General features: G+C 43.5%; 1 protein-coding gene across 2 annotated transcripts; it reads right to left on the reverse strand.

Annotated features, from left to right (window-relative positions):
• Positions 1 to 702: 702 nt before the first annotated feature.
• lats2 (large tumor suppressor kinase 2) lies at positions 703 to 20,464 on the reverse strand. 2 transcript variants are annotated; one of them, XM_028393171.1, is made up of 10 exons: positions 20,229 to 20,464; positions 19,881 to 20,027; positions 15,324 to 16,064; positions 6,532 to 6,664; positions 4,843 to 6,443; positions 4,129 to 4,356; positions 3,662 to 4,016; positions 3,316 to 3,498; positions 3,072 to 3,178; positions 703 to 2,621 (listed from the first exon to the last, which is right to left on the reverse strand). In XM_028393171.1, exons 3-10 carry the CDS (start codon positions 15,687 to 15,689, stop codon positions 2,073 to 2,075), a joined length of 3,522 nt encoding a protein of 1,173 aa, XP_028248972.1. In that variant the 5' UTR covers positions 15,690 to 16,064; positions 19,881 to 20,027; positions 20,229 to 20,464; the 3' UTR covers positions 703 to 2,072. The 2 variants fall into 2 exon arrangements, with proteins under 2 accessions (XP_028248972.1, XP_028248971.1); XM_028393170.1 differs by lacking the exon at positions 19,881 to 20,027.
• Positions 20,465 to 20,645: the final 181 nt, after the last annotated feature.

The following is a 20,645-nucleotide window of genomic DNA, read 5'->3' on the forward strand; positions in this document are numbered from 1 at the left end:
AGCAAGCTACTGATTGGTGCATGTAAACACAGCCAGTGTGAAAACTGAGCACGCTCAGTCGACTTCCCATCAGAAGAAGAATGAAGAATAACAAGAATAAGATCGTGCTGCTCACATTAGAAAAGGCACATTTACAAAAACAAACTTAACAACCAAATCTTATCCACACATTTTCCACCACTGTGGGACCAGTTATGCATCAGAGAATCCCGTTTAAAAAAAAAAAAAAAGGAGTGACTTTCTTAACACTCCTGGCCATCAGGTGAAATTCAGAATACTGCTGGAACAGCTGGACACAAAGAGAGCATGTACTGTTCGCTGATTGTCAACAAGCAAGAGCTCCAATACAGAACATGGCACAGATCTGTAGTAAAAGTAACAACACTTTTAACTTGTGGTCATTTTGGATAAATAAAAGAAAATGTACCAAAAGTCTAACCGAGAAAAGCCATTCATACAGTTTCATTTCCGACCTACCTCGCTCCTCTTCGCCTCCTCTTTCTCCTCTGTTCCATCATTCAGAAGCAGAAACCCTCACACCTTCCTCCTCCTCCTCCTGCATTTAGGACCAGCCTGTCAGCATGAGGCATAAGAGTCCACCACCACATATTCTGCAAACACTTATCATCATCATCATCATTACTCGTCTTCGTCGAGTATCAACACACACTCCAACATTCAGTTAGAAAGGCACACAGCTTGTTACTTTCAAGCCAACACTTCTTTTACATCAAAACAAAAAAGGTACACGTGTAATAACACTTATAATAATAATAATAATAATGTAAATAATATTAACCACAATAATAAGCAGCATGTTGTAAATGACAAGAGAAAAAAAATATATATAAACCAATATATTTGTATATTACAGAACTAAACTTTCAAAAAGGCTATTAAGTGTTTAGAAAACTATATATAATGTATTTTTTTTTTTGTATTGCACATAGTCATACTATCACATGTTTGGCTGTTTGTAAGGACATGTTGCTTTGTTTTCATGACTGCCTCCAGAACGTTAAGGAGGCTGGTTAAGTTACAATGCAACTGTAGGACTGATCTTTGCAACATAGCTGTACATTTGTGCATATGTGTGTATGTCTGTGTGTGTGTGTGTGTGTGAAGAAAAAACTTTTGATTCTCCGGCCTCCACAGATCAGGCTCTGATTTCTCTTAAACCAGGTCATAGTATTTGTTAGTTGTTAACAGCCTGCCTCTCAGTAAACAAACTTTGTATATGTTTTTTATCCAACTCATCTGAATTACCACATGACATTTCTGGTTTGAATAAGATTCAGGCTCAATAAATGCTAAAGTGGTTCAGTCTTGGATCAGGCTAGCACAAAACTCCACCTTGATTATTGAAGCCTAACTCAGAGTTGAAACAAAAATCAGTAATAGGAAGAAATGTATGAATATTATGAGAGCAGGTGGGGCTATATAGACCTGATCTGGACATTGAAATCAGTCTGAAATCGAATGCCCGTTTCACCCTCTATGACTGAGCTGTGATGTATGTGTATGCGTGCATATGTGTCTTTTGTAGCTTATTTTGCAGCAGCTGTGAAAGAGGCACAATCAATGAGTAAACCGGTTCAACTCTTCACATTGCTGAGTCATATGTTTGAGTGTAAAGCAGCTCAGTTCGAACAGGAAGTGGCTCCTGCGTGCAAAGGGTCACCGCAGAGCTGTTTCAGTCATCTGTAAGACCAACGGTGGAAGGAATGGGACAAGAGTCCTCCAACAGGAAGCCTTGTCTGTGATCTATACATCCTTACATTTCCCATTTTCTGACACCAGTCACACACCAAATGTCGTTTCTTGGTCCTGGATCAGGGGATTTTTTTTTTTTATAGATGAAGTCACTTTTATATTCCACAAGGTGGCGATATTCATCCATCCTGTTTCTACAGCCTTACAATCACACATGCCAGAAACACAGACAGACACCTGTGTAGCATGCACACCTCTATGCACAGACACACACACAGAGGGAGAGCAGTGGTAGGTGGGAAGGTCATGAGCTGATTTATGAACGTTAATTGGCAGTAACATGCAAAAATCCTTCGGCTCTAGACATACACCGGCTCACATCCCTCCCCCTGCTCTCCCTCCTCCTCTTCATCTTCCTCCATCTCCTCTTCTTGCTCCTCCTCCTCTGGGCCCATGCTGGCAGCTCCACTGATGCTCGAGAGCCCGTCACTGGCCTCAAGCGGTTTAGGGTAGCGGAATGGGCAGCCATTGTCATCAAAGAATCTGCGGAAGGTGAACTCGTAAAAGGCATGCTCAGGGTGCTTCCCAAGTGGGGAGCAGAGCATGTCCAAGGCCCGAGTGCTGTCCCCACTGTCACTCCACGCCCCAGGGCCACCTTCTTCCTCCACCGGGTCGAAGTTTGATGTGTCCATCGGGTGGGCAATCTTGGGCCGGTAAGGGGCCGGCTGCTGACGCAAATTGCTGGAGAAGTCCACCTGGGAGAAGAAGGGGTGAGACTTTATCTCACCGGCGCCATTGGCCCCCAGGCGATCCTCGGCAGAGCAGCAGAGGCGACCGATGATATCGACAGCCTCTGGGCTCAGTTTGACCTGGGCAGGGACTTGCAGTGTGCTCTCCCAGTTAATGACCTGCAGATGAAAGAGAAACCATGCATGTAGTTAAATATACAGAAAAAAAAACTTGCTTCAGTGGACATACAAACTGAACAAAAGGAGGAAATACTGTAGAGCTATGCTGAACATGATGACGTGCCCACACTGGAAGTCGACCTAAAGGGTTCCCCATCGCAGTGCCCTGTGCTGCACCAGATGGGGGCATCATGAAGTTCATAACAAGGGCAGTGCTCATAAGTCATCTCATCTCATCAGGATAGCACCTGCCTCACCTGAGGTCTCCGCCAGAGGACGGTGGTCCATGGCATTTACTGCCGAGCTATGGTGAATGTGATGACTAATGAAGGGCACATATAATGTGGTCAAGGCTGCTTTTGCAATTGACACCAAGCTGGAATTATATCATCCATCAGTCAATGACTCAAATTGTAAATCAAAGCAGGGAAATCTTTCATCTTCACTGACCTTAATCTGAGTCTCTGTGGGTGTTGGAGCGAGGAAGGGTGGTTGTCCAACCAGCATCTCAAACAGGATCACACCCACACTCCACCAGTCACACAGCTGAGTGTAACCTGCACACAAGACACACACATTTACACACAACACAACAGTTATCCGTAACTGTTCGTCCCAAAGTTGGATCATTTAATATATTTAGAGTGATAAGCTGTGTATTTAAAATAATTAACAGGTAAACTGTATTATTCACCTTTGCGCAGCAGCACCTCAGGTGCAATGTAGTTAGGTGTTCCCACCAGGGAGTGAGCAAGGCAGCGCTGGTGCTGCCGGTTGGCACGTTGCTCCAGTGTCATCAGCCGGTCACCACAACGACAGTTGGACACATCATCCCAGAAATCACTGGGCTCCATGCTGTCCTGTCGGACGTGGCTCCCTGAAGACAGAAGAGGAACAATAATGTTAAGTTCACAATCAATAGATGCGATACCACATATGCCAACCGGTGTCCTCACTGAATCATCACTACTTCTCATATGTGTGTGTGTTTGGGGTCATTTTGGAAATGTAACACACAGTAGAGCACTAATCTGCCTCACCTTTCTGGTAGTACTTTGAGTTGTGTGTCCAGCGGAAGCCTGTGCACAGACCAAAGTCGGTCAGCTTGATGTGTCCATCCAGGTCAATTAGGATGTTGTCTGGCTTGATGTCACGGTGGATGAAGCCCATCTTGTGGACGCTCTCGATAGCAAGTGTCAGCTCCGCAATGTAGAAGCGTGCCAGATGTTCAGGGAAGACCCCCATTCGGATTAGCAGGCTCATCATGTCTCCCCCTGGGATGTAGTCCATGACAAAGTAGAGGCTGTCACGGTCCTGGAAGGAGTAGTAGAGGCGCACGACCCACTCATTGTCTGCCTCTGCCAGGATGTCACGTTCAGCTTTCACGTGGGCCACCTGCACCAAAGAATATATTCTCCATCAGTTTATACCCCAAGGCACAAAGTGTCTGGATCAATATCTTATGTATAAACAACACAATATACACAAAGATGAACATCTTTATTACCTGGTTTCGATTGAGGACATCTTTCTTGCGTAGTGTTTTCATGGCATAAAGTGCACCAGTGTCCACTTTACGTGTAAGGCACACTTCACCAAAGGCACCTATGCCCAACGTCTTGATTTTGACAAACATGGATTTGTCCATTTTGGCACGGCGCAGCCTGTTGTAGTTGGACTCCTTTTGGTTTAGCATCTTCCTCATCTGTTCCTGCTCGGCTTCTGATAGGCCGGCCTGGTTTCGAAAAAGGGATGCAGTCTCAGACACAACTTGAGACAAAACATGACAATTTTTCACCCATGATCCCCTTAATGACCTCAGAATGTGGCATAAGCTGAACCCAGTGCCCTCGCCTTTGTGGTCAAATTTAACTTAATTCTGCTACTTAACTGTGTGTCTGGCTGTCATGTTTTTTTACTTTAAAAAGGTCATGAGGGCAGAGGCCAAAGTCATGATTTAAGCTTATGCAAACATTCACTGACTCCTCATTCCAAGACAAAGGTCTAGCTGTGTGAAAAAAAGTCCTGAAGGAAAATTCTCTGGATGACAACTTCTTTGACGTCATTGCTTCATACCACTTATCATTTTTATCTAATCTCTCCAAGACCTTTGCCACTGGTTTTAGCTCATGAAATACTTTGCTATGTACAGATTGATGAGTAAAAGAAATTTACTAGAGAATATCTCTGATAATGCTTGATGTCAAACTCCATGCCTTACCTTGGACATCTCTTGTTCCAGCTGAAGCCTGCGGTTGAGTTTCTGCTGGTAAGTCTTCATCACATTTTCTATGTGCTGCTCCATGTAGAACTTGAAGGCAAAAGGTGAGTAGGTTTTGATGCGTGACTCCCTCTTTTCTTCATCTCGTCCATTCTTCCTTACAGGAACGGGAGACGTCTGGATCTGCTTCTTGTCTTTGACTGTTTTTTCTCCCTTCCCCATCTTTGTCTTCTCTTTCACCTGTTGGGTGTCTTCTGCCTTTCCACTCCCACTGCTACCACTGTGCGTGCTTCTGGCAGCAGGGTTGCTGAGGTCCTGAGCTCCACACATGGCTCCAGCTCCTTCCATGGCTACTGGTTCAGCAGCTGCACCAGACATGAGTAGATTTTTGGGATAAGGTGGCGGTGGGCACCGTGGCTCCTGAGCAGCCTCAAGCGTGTAAGTCTCCTCTGGCATATAGCCTAGAGGTTCTGCAGCATCCTGGGCCTGTGCGGACATCCAGCTAGGGTGACACGGCCCAACAGCGGTCTTGGGCTCCGGCCTCATCACACGAATACTCTTGACTGGCTGTTGGATCGGTGGTGATGTTACAGCTGTGATGGTGTTAGGGGGGCCCATTGGAGGTGGATCCTGTTTTCCAGCTGTGGGTGCTGCCATTGTAGGGCGGACACAATTTGGACCTGCTGAGCGACTGTTGAAGGAGTTGGTTCTGCTGGGGACACGCACCTCCCCCCGGAATGGGCCCTGGGGCTGGGGTTGCCTGGCTTGTGGTGCTCCTTCAGGACCTGGAGGCCCTGCCCAATGGTGCTCATATAGATCCAGGTTAAGGCTAGCCCTAGATGGTGTCATCAAGCCCTGTGGCAGATCTGAGAAGTCAGGGCCCATGGCTGCCACCCCACCTGGGGAACGGGACATCATGTGGACCTGGTGGGAAGTGGGGCTAGCCTGTCGGGGGTGGGAATGAGGAGGAAGGTACAAGTTAGCAGGGTATCCTCCACCTCCCCCTCCTGGCCCGTTCTGGCCCATGCCCCCTTTCCCCTGCATGTTGACATAGTTGTCTGGAGCAGTCATCGGGGGCGGTGCCATCTTGTTCTGGAAGGAGGGGGTCCTCTTGACTCCATAGCTTGCAGGTTCCAACATATGTTGCCTGGTATGGCCGTAGTCATAGTGTGGGCCTGGTACAGGGCCCCCTGGTGGCTGTGGCTGGAGCTGTAATGGCTGGCCAGGGACACTGTAGCTCATCATGGGCCCGTGCTGCTCCATGCTGCCAGGGTAGCCTTTCTGCTGAGCCCCTGGAGGATACATGGTGTTGCCTGGGTTGCCCTGGTTGGGCATGACTGGTGGATAGGTGCCCATACTGGGAGGTCGACCCATCGGGTTCCCCATCGCAGGGCCTTGTGCTGCACCAGATGGGGGCATCATGTAGTTCATAACAGGGGGAGCACCCATGTAAGGTCTTGGCATCTCACCCTCAGGGCCATATCCTGCTGCTCCCTCATACATGGGAGCCCCCATCTGATGATACGGAGGCATAGCACCTGCCTCACCTGAGGCCTCCATTGGAGGACGATGGTCCATCGCATTTGGCATGCCAGCTTTTCCTAAGAGGAGACGGAATAAGAGCAATTGAATCTGATGTTTTACTGCTAAAAGCACATACAAGTAAAGGAAACTGGGGTCCAGTTGTACCTGGTGAGGTCTGCTTGATGACGCGAACGATGAGCTCATTGCGAGGGTCGAGATAGCTCATTTTACTGATGTACTCTAAAGCTGCTTCAATGTTCCTGCTGCCAGTCTGCTTCAGCGCTCGCACTGCCATCTCCTGTGAAACAAAATCAACCAAAACACATTAACACACTCTTCTATAAAAAAACATAACTTTCAAACACACAAGTACTGCAGGAATCACACAAAATACACACAAAGAAACAGATCAATGAAAAACAGGGCTAATCTGCTGTGGAGGTATCCATAATCTCAACAAAACACACACACCAACACACACCTGCATCCTCTCCACTGGGGTCACATACCAGTGGCTTCCTGTGCCAGTTACAATAACACACAAAAACACAGGAGGTAAAAGGCCTTCTTATTCTCTATGGTTTGTGTAGGAAAAGAAACACAAAGATACACACAAAAAAAGTTTGAGAAAAGATTCATGGAAAACTCCATGACTTTGGATGGCAGTGGCTCAGTGAGTCATAGAATAATCGGAAGGTTAGCGGTTCGAACCCCGCTCCTCCCTAGTCATTTTTGTGTGTCCTTGGGCAAGGCACTTTTACCCACATTGCCTCCAACGCACTCACTGGTGTATAAATATGTATGTTTACAGTAGGGTGCAGTGTTGTGTGCACCTCAGTGGCTCTAACAGCTGACCATCACTGGAAATGATCAGTAAGAAATCCCTCAAATGGAATTTATGCAACTTTTAGCCATTGCATTACTTTTTCCATCCATGGGTTTTCATAACTTCTCTTAATGATCAAAGCCTCAAACAAATGTCACTCTTCTCCTCATTAATCATGTAAAACTGTTGTTTTACCCTCCTCACTCATAACCACAGGTGGAGCACATGGATGTCATCCCAAGCTTGGACTGTAGGCTTGTATGCTAACAGGTGGGTCACTATAAAAGCCAACGGTATGTAGGTCACCTATGCAAAAAATGTTGGTTAACCACTTTGGCATCTTCTATTCATCAGTATGATGAATAATCGCCGATTGAGACAACGCAGCAAAAATGTGAAGGAGGAAGCATGCGAAGCATTCCTCTCAAGCTTAAAGGCCTTTTATTAAAACAATGCCAATCATTCTTTTGGTTCTCGTATCATCTTAAGCAGGACATCGTTAAAAGTTCACATCTCACAGACCAAGGTTAGTAAAAAGGGTATTCCTTGTTCATTGTTCAAATTAGAAGAACGCTTCTAATAGATTTACTTAAATTCACCTAAGTGAAGTAAGTAAGAAATCACTGCCTTCCTTAAGCTGTGCTGTTATATGTGTCATATGTTCACACTGAGTAGATTTGGCCCCATTTGCAGATGAAAATGATTTAAGATGGTGTGAAATAAGGTAATGAACAGTTCCCTTCACCTTCCATGCATTTTTCAAAACAGTAAACAAACATAGAACACTAAAGCTGTAGACAAACAAACAATCCGTCATTCTTTCTCCAACAGAGCAACCAACACCTAAAGGAGAAAATCCCCTTGAAATGCATATGACCTCACTGCAGAGACATTTCAACTCAAACCTCTGCCTGGCTGCTCTGTCAGATGCAGCAGCCAGAAATCAAAATCCTTGGCCACATTAGCATATTGTCATCAATACTGTCATTGAAAAAAAAATAGTGTTCTAAACTGCAGTGATGGCCTATCCACTCTAAAACACCTGCAGACCATTTACTCTGCTGCTGCCAGACATCTAAACGAGAACCAGGAGAACTGTGAGTACTTTATTCAAACCCTTAAATTTTTACAATGGCTTTAAGATTGTTCTAGATGATTTTAAGTGCTGCTGCTTGTTGATAAATCACTCAGCAGCCCAGCAGTGAGATGGCAGTGCCTCTGTGCTGTAACTTTAAAGCCATTCAAATCAAATTAACTCTTTTCCTCTGATTATATCTGATGCAAGTAATTACTGGACTAAATCTGCATTTTCAGAGATGAAACACCTAAATCAGGATATTAAAGGTTTTGTATTGGAAAACAGAACAAAGGACAATAATGTCATTGGACAACAGAAGCAACGAAACAACGCATTTGTCCTTAGGGCGCACAGAAATTAACTGTTCTATCCCAGAAGAGCCATTCTGTGTCCTGATTTTTTTGCAGTTTCTCAGACAGGCTGGCAGCCTTTATTTGTCAGAAGGAAACTAAATAAAACATAAATCGACAAGTGGGCATGGTCAGTTCTGAAAGCCAGGAAATGCCAAGGCCAAACACTTTCTATGCCTTCTGTAAATGTGTGTGCGATGTCCGTCACAGTTTGTCCCTACATGTGTAAATACACTACTGCATGCAACATGCACAACTTTGCCCCTTTTCCATTTTATGTGCATGCTCATACACACATGTATAACTGTACGCCCCTGGGCCACACTCTGACCATGGACACACACACACACCACTGTTTATACTCTGTTTCCTGTGTGTACGTGTATGTGTGTGTCTGTTACATTCCAGTGTAGCCAGCAGAGAGTGCTGGCTGCCAAAGCCGCCCTGTAATGTCACATTCTGTCCTTCTCTTTTCAGCCTTACTACCTCGTTTCACTGCTTCGCTCACATACAGTTTGTTCTATTAAAAACATGCTTTGCTCACACATCAAGACAAGAAGTAGCCTGAACAAATCAAAGTATCTTTTTGGCATTTTAGCCTATAATAGAAAGTGGTTCTAAAGGATTGACTGATAAGTTTTTGTCCTCAAAAAAAGTCAAGATTTTGTCAGTAAGAAAACCTAGCATGTCTATATTTACACACTTCCAGCAATCATGGAGCATTAGAAGTATTTATTGGCAGAAATTGGTGCTAAGACTTCCAGAAAGTGGCCTAAACCATCATCATCGCTGTCAAAATGGGAGCCACATAGCTTCTACATCTTAGGGAAGAGGTAGTAGCATTAAAATTACTGAACCCATATTTCTTGCATAACCACTTGAACAGTTAAACCGCATGTGACAAGAGCTATACCTTCTACCTTCTAATGTGTGTATAGTTACTGCCTACATTGCAGGTAAGAATTACATTTTAGGCTAAATTATTTGACAATTGAAATAAAGCACACATCTTTAAACTATTATAGTGTTGCACTTGGCTGTATGAATGAAACATGTCACTAATGGATGAGCAACAGAAAAGGGAAAAACTGAATAACTCCAAATCTTGGCTCTTTTGAAGGAATGTGGCATCATAATTTAGGGAAAGAAACGCTCACAAAAAGAACCCTCTTTTTTATGTGGGAGAGGCTTCTGAAGCGATTCCACCATCCAAAATAAAAACCCTCTTGTGATTGCAGCAAAGGTGAATGAGCTGCTGAGAACAGGTGAACAGGTAGTGTGAAACTTATCACTGAATAAAGGGGCTGATTTTTTACCTCCATACTTAGCGTAACACAGGTTTTTCCTACTTGTAATCAACTTACTGTATTGTATCACTATAGATGATGAGGAAGGAAAAAAATGTGTGCTCCACCAAAAAAAAGTGCTGTGTTGCTTGTGACTAACAGCCGTTTCAAGGAATTCAAGTGTGTTACATAATTTGAGTTTCCCTTGAATAACATTATTTCACTTGCCTGACTGACTGTATAACAGGTTAACAGAAGACTCAACATGGTGCACACGTGGAAAGACACAAGCACTGACAGACTGATAACGGTGAGACACTTCATCTGTCATGCATACGTTTGTATCACATAATTTAGCTAAAGACGTGGCTTCAAAATAAACATAAACAGCTCGGAGAGTATTGTATCGAGCCGAGTACATATCGAATCACATTTGAACCATCAGCACAGAACTCTGCTTTTTATTGTTTGTCTCTTCCTCTGTTGGACTGTGTGTGTGCAGGGTGGAGGCGGGCCTGGTGACCCCGGCTGTCATGGCGACAGATGTTCCTCGCTCACATTCCTCAGCCCAGGAAGCAGGAATTCAAGCTATTTGTAATCTGGATAGTCTCCCTCTCTTTCTCTCAGCTCTCTTTCAGTTGAAAATATCCAGGCCACATTTGCACCCTTGTCATAATGGTTGCAGGCCACAAGCCACCGAGTTATCCCAAACGCATAATCACCAGCCTACAAACTCTACACAGCCTGACACAACAGGCACAAACACAGGCTGAGTTGCACACACTCTTTCCTATGGATTATCCAGTAAAGTGTGTTTTGATTTGTTTTGTTGTCTTTTTGACCTAATTTGTAGACACATTCCATTACAGAACCCTGCAAATCAAAGCCATATGAGGGCACAGTGCATAGGCGACGTCCTTGCATCCTTCCCACATAGGAAGCTGTAAAAAAACGTGCACCCCCTTGTCTTCCGTAGCCTTTGGAAGTAAACATGCAAAAATGCTCCTCTACAGACACAACAAGTGCACCACAGTGTTTAAGCAACTTAGGAATTATTACAGGGTGAGACTAGGAAAGCCTCATCCTCTACACCAACATACAAACCATAAACACAACACATACACCGCCTCCAAGTCGCGTTGGTCTCATCATTACATAAACACCACAATGTTTGTTTGCTCACACATTGGAGGCTTTAATATGCTTAGCATGCACCGGATTCCTGCCACGGCCGCAGTTCTTCCAGCTCGCATAGAGCACAAGGCCTGTGAGGAAAGGTTTAAGGAAGGAGGAGGAACGCCACCCTCCTTCCCTTCACTTCCTTTCTTTCCTTGTCATCCCAATGCCTGGCATGCCACCCATACCCCCACCCTCGCTCCCCCTCCAAAACATTTCCTCCCTTAAGAAAAAAAAAAAAAGATTATATAACGAGCCACATTTCTCTGTAATTTGCAGCTGGAGAAGATGGGAGAGACGAAGATGAGGTGGAAGAAGGAAGCTGATAAGATTTTCTTTAAGGGGGGGGCTACTATGAGGAGTGGGAAAGAAGAAATTAGGGGTGTGTTAGGGGTGGCTCTGGATTGTGCTTAAGAAATTAGAGCAAAGATTCCACTACTAATGGCTTATTCATTACACAGACAAACAATAGTAGTAAGTGTGTACAAGTGAAGTCTATATTTAACATGTCTGCATTCCTTTTAGGTGAGTTGTTGTGGTCAGTGTGGACACCTAAAGGAGTCAATAGTGACATTCGCTTTCCCTGTTATGACACACCAACATGTCAGAGAGAGCGTCATTTGGGCTTTTAGACCAACATGGTGCCAGTTTTGTGATAGTTCATGCACCAGTTCTGTTTTTTAGAGCCAATCATCCTGCAGCAAACTAACATATTTTGACACTATAGGCAAGCATGTGCCTTCATTTTCCCAGCTGCATCTGAGCATAATGTTTCTGAATGGAGTCTTTAGGATTTTGCAGAAATTCAGCAGCTGTTATTGATGTTAAGTTTCTTCGAGAGACTTCTGTTTGTTTTCATACAAAGATGAATGAACCTGCTGTGATGTCACACGTAGAAGCATTTTGAGGTCCCTAGGTTGAACAAGATACCAGTTGCCATCTTTGCAGCACCCGAGTCCTTCTCAGGTCTATTTAATTCAAATGTTATCTAAAGAGACTGAAACCGTTTCTTGTACCAGACTGTACACATGTTTATTTCTGCTGTCAATTTGGAGATTTTGGACATTTCAGCGTGGATGTTTATGGTGACTGACTCACTTTTGGACTGAGACACCAAACGCTGCACAAGGTTCCCCAGTTTTTTGGGATTTTTTTGTACTTCATTGTTGGCTTCATTTCACAGCCCTGAAGATAGCTTGATGATGATATGTCATCTTTCTAAAATCATATAACTTTCTTATTTTAGGTTCAAACGATCCCATTTCTAGTAAACGTCAGTCTAAAAGCACTTTCTGATTGGCTGTTCAGGCAGCCAAAGGATTCAAGTTAATCCAACAATCTCACCTCCACCTTTTCCTCTAAAAACAAAGTATATCAACAACAGTGCTGCAGAAGCAGCTGTTAACAGATATATTCCAGAATGAACAGGAAACTGAGAATCACAGAGGTGTGTTAGTGGTTGATACTGCTGTGGTATTTCTGAATTATAAAAACAGCCTTCTTTCCTTTGATTCATTCATAAACCACGCATGCACGTGGGCGTACAGTTGGCTGTACTATATACTGGTTCAGTTTTTAATAAAAGGCAAATTTAGAGCATCAGGGGAAGGAAATCACACAAGAAGAAGCTGCAACCTCACAAATCTGCACATTGAGAAACCTAAATCTAAATTAGGGTTTTAAACCTGTACTTGGTACATTATTTTAACATTTAGTAAATGAATACGTACTTTGAATACTTTGGGCTCGCAGAGACATTTCTCACATCACTACTTCAATCTATTCACATGTAACCACATTACTTAAAGCAACTATTAAACATGTGCATTTCTAGTTAAAACTGAGCAAACACACCCACACACAAATCCACAGACACCAACAGAGACAGAGCCAGACCAGAGACAGAGGAGGAGAGACAGGAGACATGTTGGGTGGTGACTAGACTGCAGCAGAAGGAACTGTTCCACCCTGCTGCCATTGAATGTCCACTTCCTGTTTGTATTGACTGGGCCTGCCCTGCTCTGGTCCATTCAGCAATGGAGGTCAATGAGCCAGCTGAGGAAATGGCTGCCATCATTATGAGAAAAACATTTTTTTTGACAGATGTCTGAAATGCATATATGATAAGTCACTTTGGGAGAATTGAAGGATTTCTTAAAGAACACTAAACCACTTTTCATAACATCAATAATTACATAAGCTTCCAAGCACTCAGCAGTCAGGCCTGGAGTTGTTTCTCTCTAGAGCTCTTTAAAGCCCTCTGGATACTTTAACTTGGACCTGTGGCATGTTGATCCCCTCACTGCATTTTTGGTGTTCTTCACAAACCATCAGCATGTTTCTGCTGACATCAACAACACAATTATCCAGAAGACGTACTTAAAACTGTCACAAGTCCTTGAAGAGGAATGTCTTTTACTGTGACTTGTTGGATTGTTACTTCAACTTGGAATCTGGGTAAACCTGGCCAGTGGCAACAAACCTAGAAATCTAACTACTGTGGACTAAAAGGCTATAATACACCAAGCTGACAGTCTTCAACAGATTGCTAGTGAGCATCAGTGACACCCTTGGGTCCATTATGACTCCTGTTAGAAGCTTTATTTATGAGTGAGTGTGTTGAATCACTCAAGGAGACACTGATTGGCTGCTCAGCTATGCAAACCAGTGCATGATAAGAGTCGGAAATGATGAAAAGCTGACAGACGCTTTAGTTAACGTAAAGTATTGATCTCATTTTGGTGTGTCTGGGCCTCAGAAGGTACAATAAAATATAGACCCAGATTCAAGAACCTCTAAAATGCAGTTGTGTAAACATTCTGTTGTGGAAACAGCAAAGGAACCTGACAGCCAGCCTCAGAGAGAAGACTGTCTGCTTTTTTTACTGCTGAACACTTCAACCTTGTGGGCTCTTGACCATTTTAGTGGAACCTTGGGCCTCTTAAAAAAAATCTTCAGCACAGCCTGAGCTATTTAAAGATGTGTTCAGCAGTGATACCAAAAACCTACTCAAAAACAGGGACCATGACAGGTAAATATGTAGTAATGCTGTGAGCACTTTTAGCTCCCCTGACCCCTCTAATGAAGCATGCACAATCAGTCCAGTCTATTCAGACAAGAGGCAGAGCAAAGGTCCTACGGTCGCCAAACACCCGACACACAAGAGGTCTTTGCTGGGATAAGCTAAAATCGATTTGGCTTCATGGGGCAGCAGCCTCATAACTCGTCTCCTTCATGGTGCTGTGCATGGACTTGAGCGAAGCATTCTTCACATTCCGTGCTCCTACTTTTTAACCACAGATGTACCAGATCTTAGCAGGACTTGTGCATATAGTGATGACATTCTGAGCCTTGTTGCACCTAAAAATCTGCCTCATTCCTACAGCTCCACAGGAGAACATACTGACAACAGGCTGCTGTTCAGGCTGGGTATGCAATGACATAAAGACTTCCTCATATATTTTCAGTGGCATGTTGCTTTCATTTCTTTTTCCATATGCTTCTTTGAGACAGCTGTAAGGACCTACTGTAGATATATTTGGTAGCAAAAAAAAATCAACATTTGGGACATCCACCTTACAAGTATAAAGCCCTTTCACAGCTCGAGTCTCCATCTCAGGCAAGGTCAACTGACCCCTGATTAACAGCATCCACATGACTCTTCACACAGTGATTTTTGAGGCTAAAAAGGGCAGAGTGTGAGCTGGACCCTCACTTCCCATGGAAACACTTCTCCCTCCTTATTCTCTGGAGACGTTTGATGTCGTACTTGCATTCCTCAAGTAGGACAGAGGAGTGAGTGCCAATCAGCCCAGTTGGGAAATCCACCTGATATTTCAACATGTCAACACTCAGGCCAGTGTTACATAAGTGCAGCACTATACACTTGGCACGAGGAGGACTTGTATTGTATTGCATCTCAGCGCTGTACAGCAGTCTTGGCTGCTTCTTTTGAAAATTCCTGACTCAAGAAAGCACAGTGGCTTAAGATGTCTGTTACACAAGTTACAGAGATATTCTTCTCTCAGTCTTTAGCAGCTGGAGTTTAAAACTGAGCTGTTCAATTTTGACTTTTTTAGCTGCTAGAAACAAGTTTTACAAAGGGGTTATCTGTGGCTACAGAGTTGTTTCAAGGAGTAAAGATTTTTTTTTATTGCAGAATCAAGTTAAAGAACATTTAATTTTGTACAGGTTAGAAAGCCTTCCAAGATGGGACTATACACTTTTTCTCTTTGGCTCACCTGGTCACATCCTGCGTTGACCAGTTCCTGCAGCATCTGCCGGTTCACCTCCCCGGCTCCTGCTGGGTGTCCGGACCCAGAGGACGGGCCCGACTCATTGGCAAAGGGCATGAGGGACTTGCGGATTTCCCGCAGTGCATTCTGGTAGTTGTTGAACTTCTGAGGGGGTCGGAGCTGCTGCTGTCGACTGGCTGTGTCTTTCCCACTTTTGCAATCAGCTCCTCTGCCACTCTCGGTCCTGGAACCACCTCCATGCAAAGCCTGGCTCACCAGTTTGGCTGGCTGCTTCAGGCCTTCCTTAATTTCCTGAAGCCTCTGCCGCGTGTTGCCCACATATGGGGCTGCTGGGAAAGTCTTGGGCCTCATGGCCTCAGTGCCCAGGGCAGGCACCTATACTAAAACCAAAACACACACACACACACTTGCCAGCACACCCACAAACTGGCACTCACTCCCTTAAACCCTCCAAAAGATTCCTTTCAAGCTGGCTGACCTAAATAGATAAAGAGCCTCCGGGAACACAGATTGGAGGCATAGATTTTTGAGTCCTCCTCTATGTCTCTTATTTGTTTGTGCCTTGCTTTGTGTTGTTCCTGATTCCTGCGGGTGGATGAAGGTGAGGCAGAATACTACAGGCATTCCATGGTGTGACTTTCAAGGCTCAGGTTCCAGCTTATTCCAGGAAATGCAGCAGGTCACGAGGGCACCGCGAAGCCAAACCATGATGCTGCCAATCTGCGCCTGTGGAAGAAGGGATGGAGATTGCAGTCATGCATAGTGATCATATTTTTATATAGAAGTACACCATACGCACTAAAAACAATAAAAAATAAATTCTGCTGTAGTAGAAGGTGACAGCAAATACAAAATGTTCCAAATACAACATTGAGACAATTATTACCTGGATGTCCAGGGAGTCAAATTTAGTACCCGCAGTATATATGCTTAAGCATAATTCAGGAATGCTAGAGTCATAAACCACCAGCTGCCCCCCTCCACACCCCAATCAATGCATAGCTGTGGTTGCACAAGTCAGCCCCCGTCACTGCATACTTCTGGTACGTGGTCATCGGTAAACACCCTTCTCAGAGCACAGAGCTCTAGTAGGGGGTCAAAACAAGTCGTCAGCTCTCTGCCTGTGATGCTCCCCTGTGATCAGACATTTAACACCACCTGACAGTCTTATCTAGAGGAACATACTCCACATTCTGCCACAACAGCGTTACTCCTCCGGGGGCAGATGGGATGACGTACAGAATAAATGCACATGTTCTTGTCAGGAGCCTCACGTGAGGAGTCCACCGTGAAACACTTAAATCTGGGGTGACATAATGAAATATAAGGTATTTAGAAGATTAGGAGGGCTATAAGCGAAAAATCTGCAAAAAAACTCTGACAGGCCACGGTACAGGATGTGTTTGGAGATGACAAAAACAGAATGTGCTTTGAAATCAGGGCAATTCTCACAAGCTGAAACATGATAAATTTTAGTCCCTCAAAGGAATGTGGACTATCCTGTATGTATAAAACTACACAATTACTCTTAAGGACAACAGGCATGTGCGAACATCAGCATGCTAACATACTCACACTATAACATACAGACACAAGGGGCTGCAAATAGTAAAATCTGAAGGAATTTGCACACATTGGGTGATATTTATTGACAATGTGTGGAATGTAACTTCAAAAATGTGACCTCTGGATGCTGACTGCAGTTCACCTAACCTAACAATTATCACTATTAACAAGGATTTTCTTACCATGTTAAACACAAAATGCATTTTTTTTCACATCTCTACAAGAAACGGCTATCCTGAGAACTTGGACATGGAAATTGACTTATCGCTACACTTAAAGTATAGCTTTTTGTCCTGATTTCTGCATTTCATGAGAAATGAAGGGTCACCACATTACAAAGCAGTCTAGCCAACAGTCTTTCATCTGTTTGTTTTGTTGGAGTGACACAGACTAACGAGGTAAAAATGCTACATAAATGTGATCTAGGGTTTATTTCTTATTTTATTATTGCAGTTAAAATGTTATTGCAGCCCATAAAACCTGCAATGACAGGAGGTAAACCTTGTGATGAAATAGGATTAGACAATTTGTTAAGCATTTATCCTTTTGTTTATGTTGCACTAAAAAATATTTATTTTATCAACTTAATTAAAGTCCAACTTGACTGGCAAACCAATGCCTGCTCTCAGGAGACCCTGAAGCTGAAAGGCAGCTTGGTTTCCGGTCTAGCTCACAGGCTTCAAATCTGTTTAGAGAAGACTTACATATGCCTGGCAGGTGATGTTGGCTTTACAGATATCAATCTGGGTTGTTACCGACATGCAAAACCTGCCAGACACAATTTCTGGCATGTCTCAGCATGGCTGTTCTTTAAAAAACTTGTCTATTCTTTGAAGAAATCGAAAGGTCTTGTTTGCAAGATGTTTAGTAGAAAGAAGTTTACCTGACACATGGCAGGTTATCAAAATAGGTTTAACACATTTTTCCTATAGATTAGCGTATTTATTTGATATATTAGGAGAAAAATGATGAGATTGTGGATACTGTGTCAACCACAATGCCTAGCTAGCGACAGCTCTGGGCACTTGTGCACAGGAAGTCAAACTTTAAAAGCCCTGTAACCTCAATCCGCCTCCTCCTTGACAGTCTCAATCCCTTTTGTGTCACCTTTGAAAGGACACACTTGGGTAAAAGCAGGTTAAAAGTGTAACCAGGGATGCCAAGCTGCAAAAAATGTTGCTCCATCTCTGGGATCTCTTTCCTCCATTCCTACGATGCTTTAAGCGCCATGTCTAAGCAAAGAACATTCCATACCACAAGTAACTACAAGTAAAATACCTCCGCTGAATCATGGGACAGTCTCTGCTGACCAAAATAAACCAAAAAACAACATGCATGGGTGAACTCTCCCTCTCTGGAAATAGGCTTGAGGAAGGCCCAACCTTAAAAATGTACCTGGAAAAAAAAACTGTAAGAGGCACTACACCCACACACACACACACACATTTGACTGTTGAATGACAATGTACCAGAGACATTCTGCAGTTGGGTAAAGATGAGTCCACTTGTTTGGCCATTAAAACAATAATGTTTTTAAATTAATTGTGATATAAAAATGTTACAAACATACATTGCATAAAGATGCTAAATAAGGTGACCTATGCAGGAAAGTGTGTAAAATATTCTTCCACACACTCAGATTTTCCATACATTGTAAAGGAGAGGAGCTACTACACTTAACGTCAAAGCCAATGTAAATCACTTCAACCTGCAGTTCATCAAACAACCACTAGATGTTGACTCTTTGGGAAGATTTTTGCTTTGAAAAGACTAAAATAATCACTTGCCATGCTTAGAAGAGGATGTATGGTTTGTTTAGGGTCTTCACAGACATGTTTCCTAATCTATTATACGGTGTAGGTCACAGTTTGGCTTCCCCACTCCTGCTGAAACAAATCCTGTAGTTTTTGTTTGTTTCCAAAAGAAGCACGTTGTCACAATAAGTTAATGAAGAGAGAGGTTGGTTTGCACAGCACATTCAGTAATATGATGAGTGTGCAAATAAATATTAAGATAAGCATCCTGCCTCTGTTATATTCAGGAAATTATGGACAAGGTGGACGAAAGCAAACAAATGAAAACGGGCAGTTTGGAGAACAATCTGCAATTCTCCACTTGTTTTACATCTTAGTTTCTCAACCACTTTTCACAAATGCTAAATTGACCAAAAATGGGCCAAGAGAGAGGTCAGTGAGCGGCAATGATGATGGACAGAACACAGAAATCATCGGCTCGGTGTGTCCCACATACTACCAACACACGATGCTCACCCTTCTCCAGAAGTGTATCAGAGCACAAGCAGCAGAGTTTACATCCATCGTCTCATCCCACAAATCTTTCCTGCAACATCCACAGCTAACATCTGGCAGCATCTGTTTGCAGTCCACTGCAGTCATCCCTGTCCAACAGAACACCTTCTAAACTGAACAACTGAATGAAATCCAGCTGTGGCTTAGTACAACACACAGTTACACCACCATGTTCAACCAGAATAGAATGGACTGAAGTGTTAACTATAAATGTGACTTCCTGCCTTAGGATACAGACTGGCAGCATAATAACAATAATAATAATAATAATAATAATAACACTTATGATTTTGGTTTGCATAACTCAGGTCTGGTGCTGCTGCTGAGCCAGTCTAACAATAACAACAAGTCAGTGTGTCAGTCAGAAAGAGAGTGAGTGTAGCTGTTGTAACACACCTGAATGAAACACATGGGTGCATCAGTGCCAAGCCAGGCATGCTTAGTTTAACACGTTTTAAAAAAAAAAAACAAATGTTTGTTTTGTACCAAAGTACATAGTAGTTACTACAAAGATGTGCAAGCTCGATTTAAACACTGTGATTTAATTTCATACAGTTAGAAACTCTACACAAAACAAACTTAAAACTACTTCAAATTAGCACCACGGGTTAATGTGATGTACAAAACTGACTGTTGAGTTTTCTATACTGTGCTTTAAATTACATACACAAAGCTGTGTGGAAGGTGTAGCCTGTAGTTTTTTTTTTTTTCCCCTGAAGCCCCTGGACACGGAACAAAGTCTGGAGACCACTGTTTTAAAAGCTATGTGGCCTTCTGAAGCCCAGGCTGGGGGGCTGAGAGGAGCAGCGCATTCCTGTGCAGCAGGGGGAAAAAATGGAGGTTAGCCCCAAAGAGAATGGAGCAGGGAAACCTTTCTTTATTCCTCACTTCAACAAACACTCGTAACGGACCTTTTTCTTTCCTCCCCTCAGCAACAAGTCGTGGTAATAAGTTCCACCACCACCACCACCACCACCACCACTCCCCTCCCCAAAAAAAGTAACTCTCAACTTACCATGTGATAGAAGCAGCAAAGAATAACTCAAGATTGGAGGGTAAATCCCATCAAAAGGCGACTTTTAGAGTCCGTTTCTCGGGCGCGGAGCGCGGACACGCAGCGGAGGATACTCAGAGAAGACGAAGGGACGGGGTAAATATGATGAAACGAGCCTCCATTTTCTCCCCAGACTCCAGGCAGGATCAGAAATGCAGCACAAAGTTGGACACTCGCTGCATTGTTAACATTCCACAGGTCACGTGAGGGACCGACGCACGTCAGCACGGACCCAGAGATCGTCTATGAGACACATGATCACTCTGACCCAAAACTGTGCGCTTTGCTTTGCTGTTGTGTTTATTTATTTATTTATTTTTTTTTAGGGAGAAACATCTATTGATTATGTAAAAATAAACAACATCTCACCTGAATAGT

This window comes from Parambassis ranga, chromosome 21, assembly GCF_900634625.1.
Source record: "Parambassis ranga chromosome 21, fParRan2.1, whole genome shotgun sequence".
Taxonomy (NCBI): domain Eukaryota; kingdom Metazoa; phylum Chordata; class Actinopteri; family Ambassidae; genus Parambassis; species Parambassis ranga.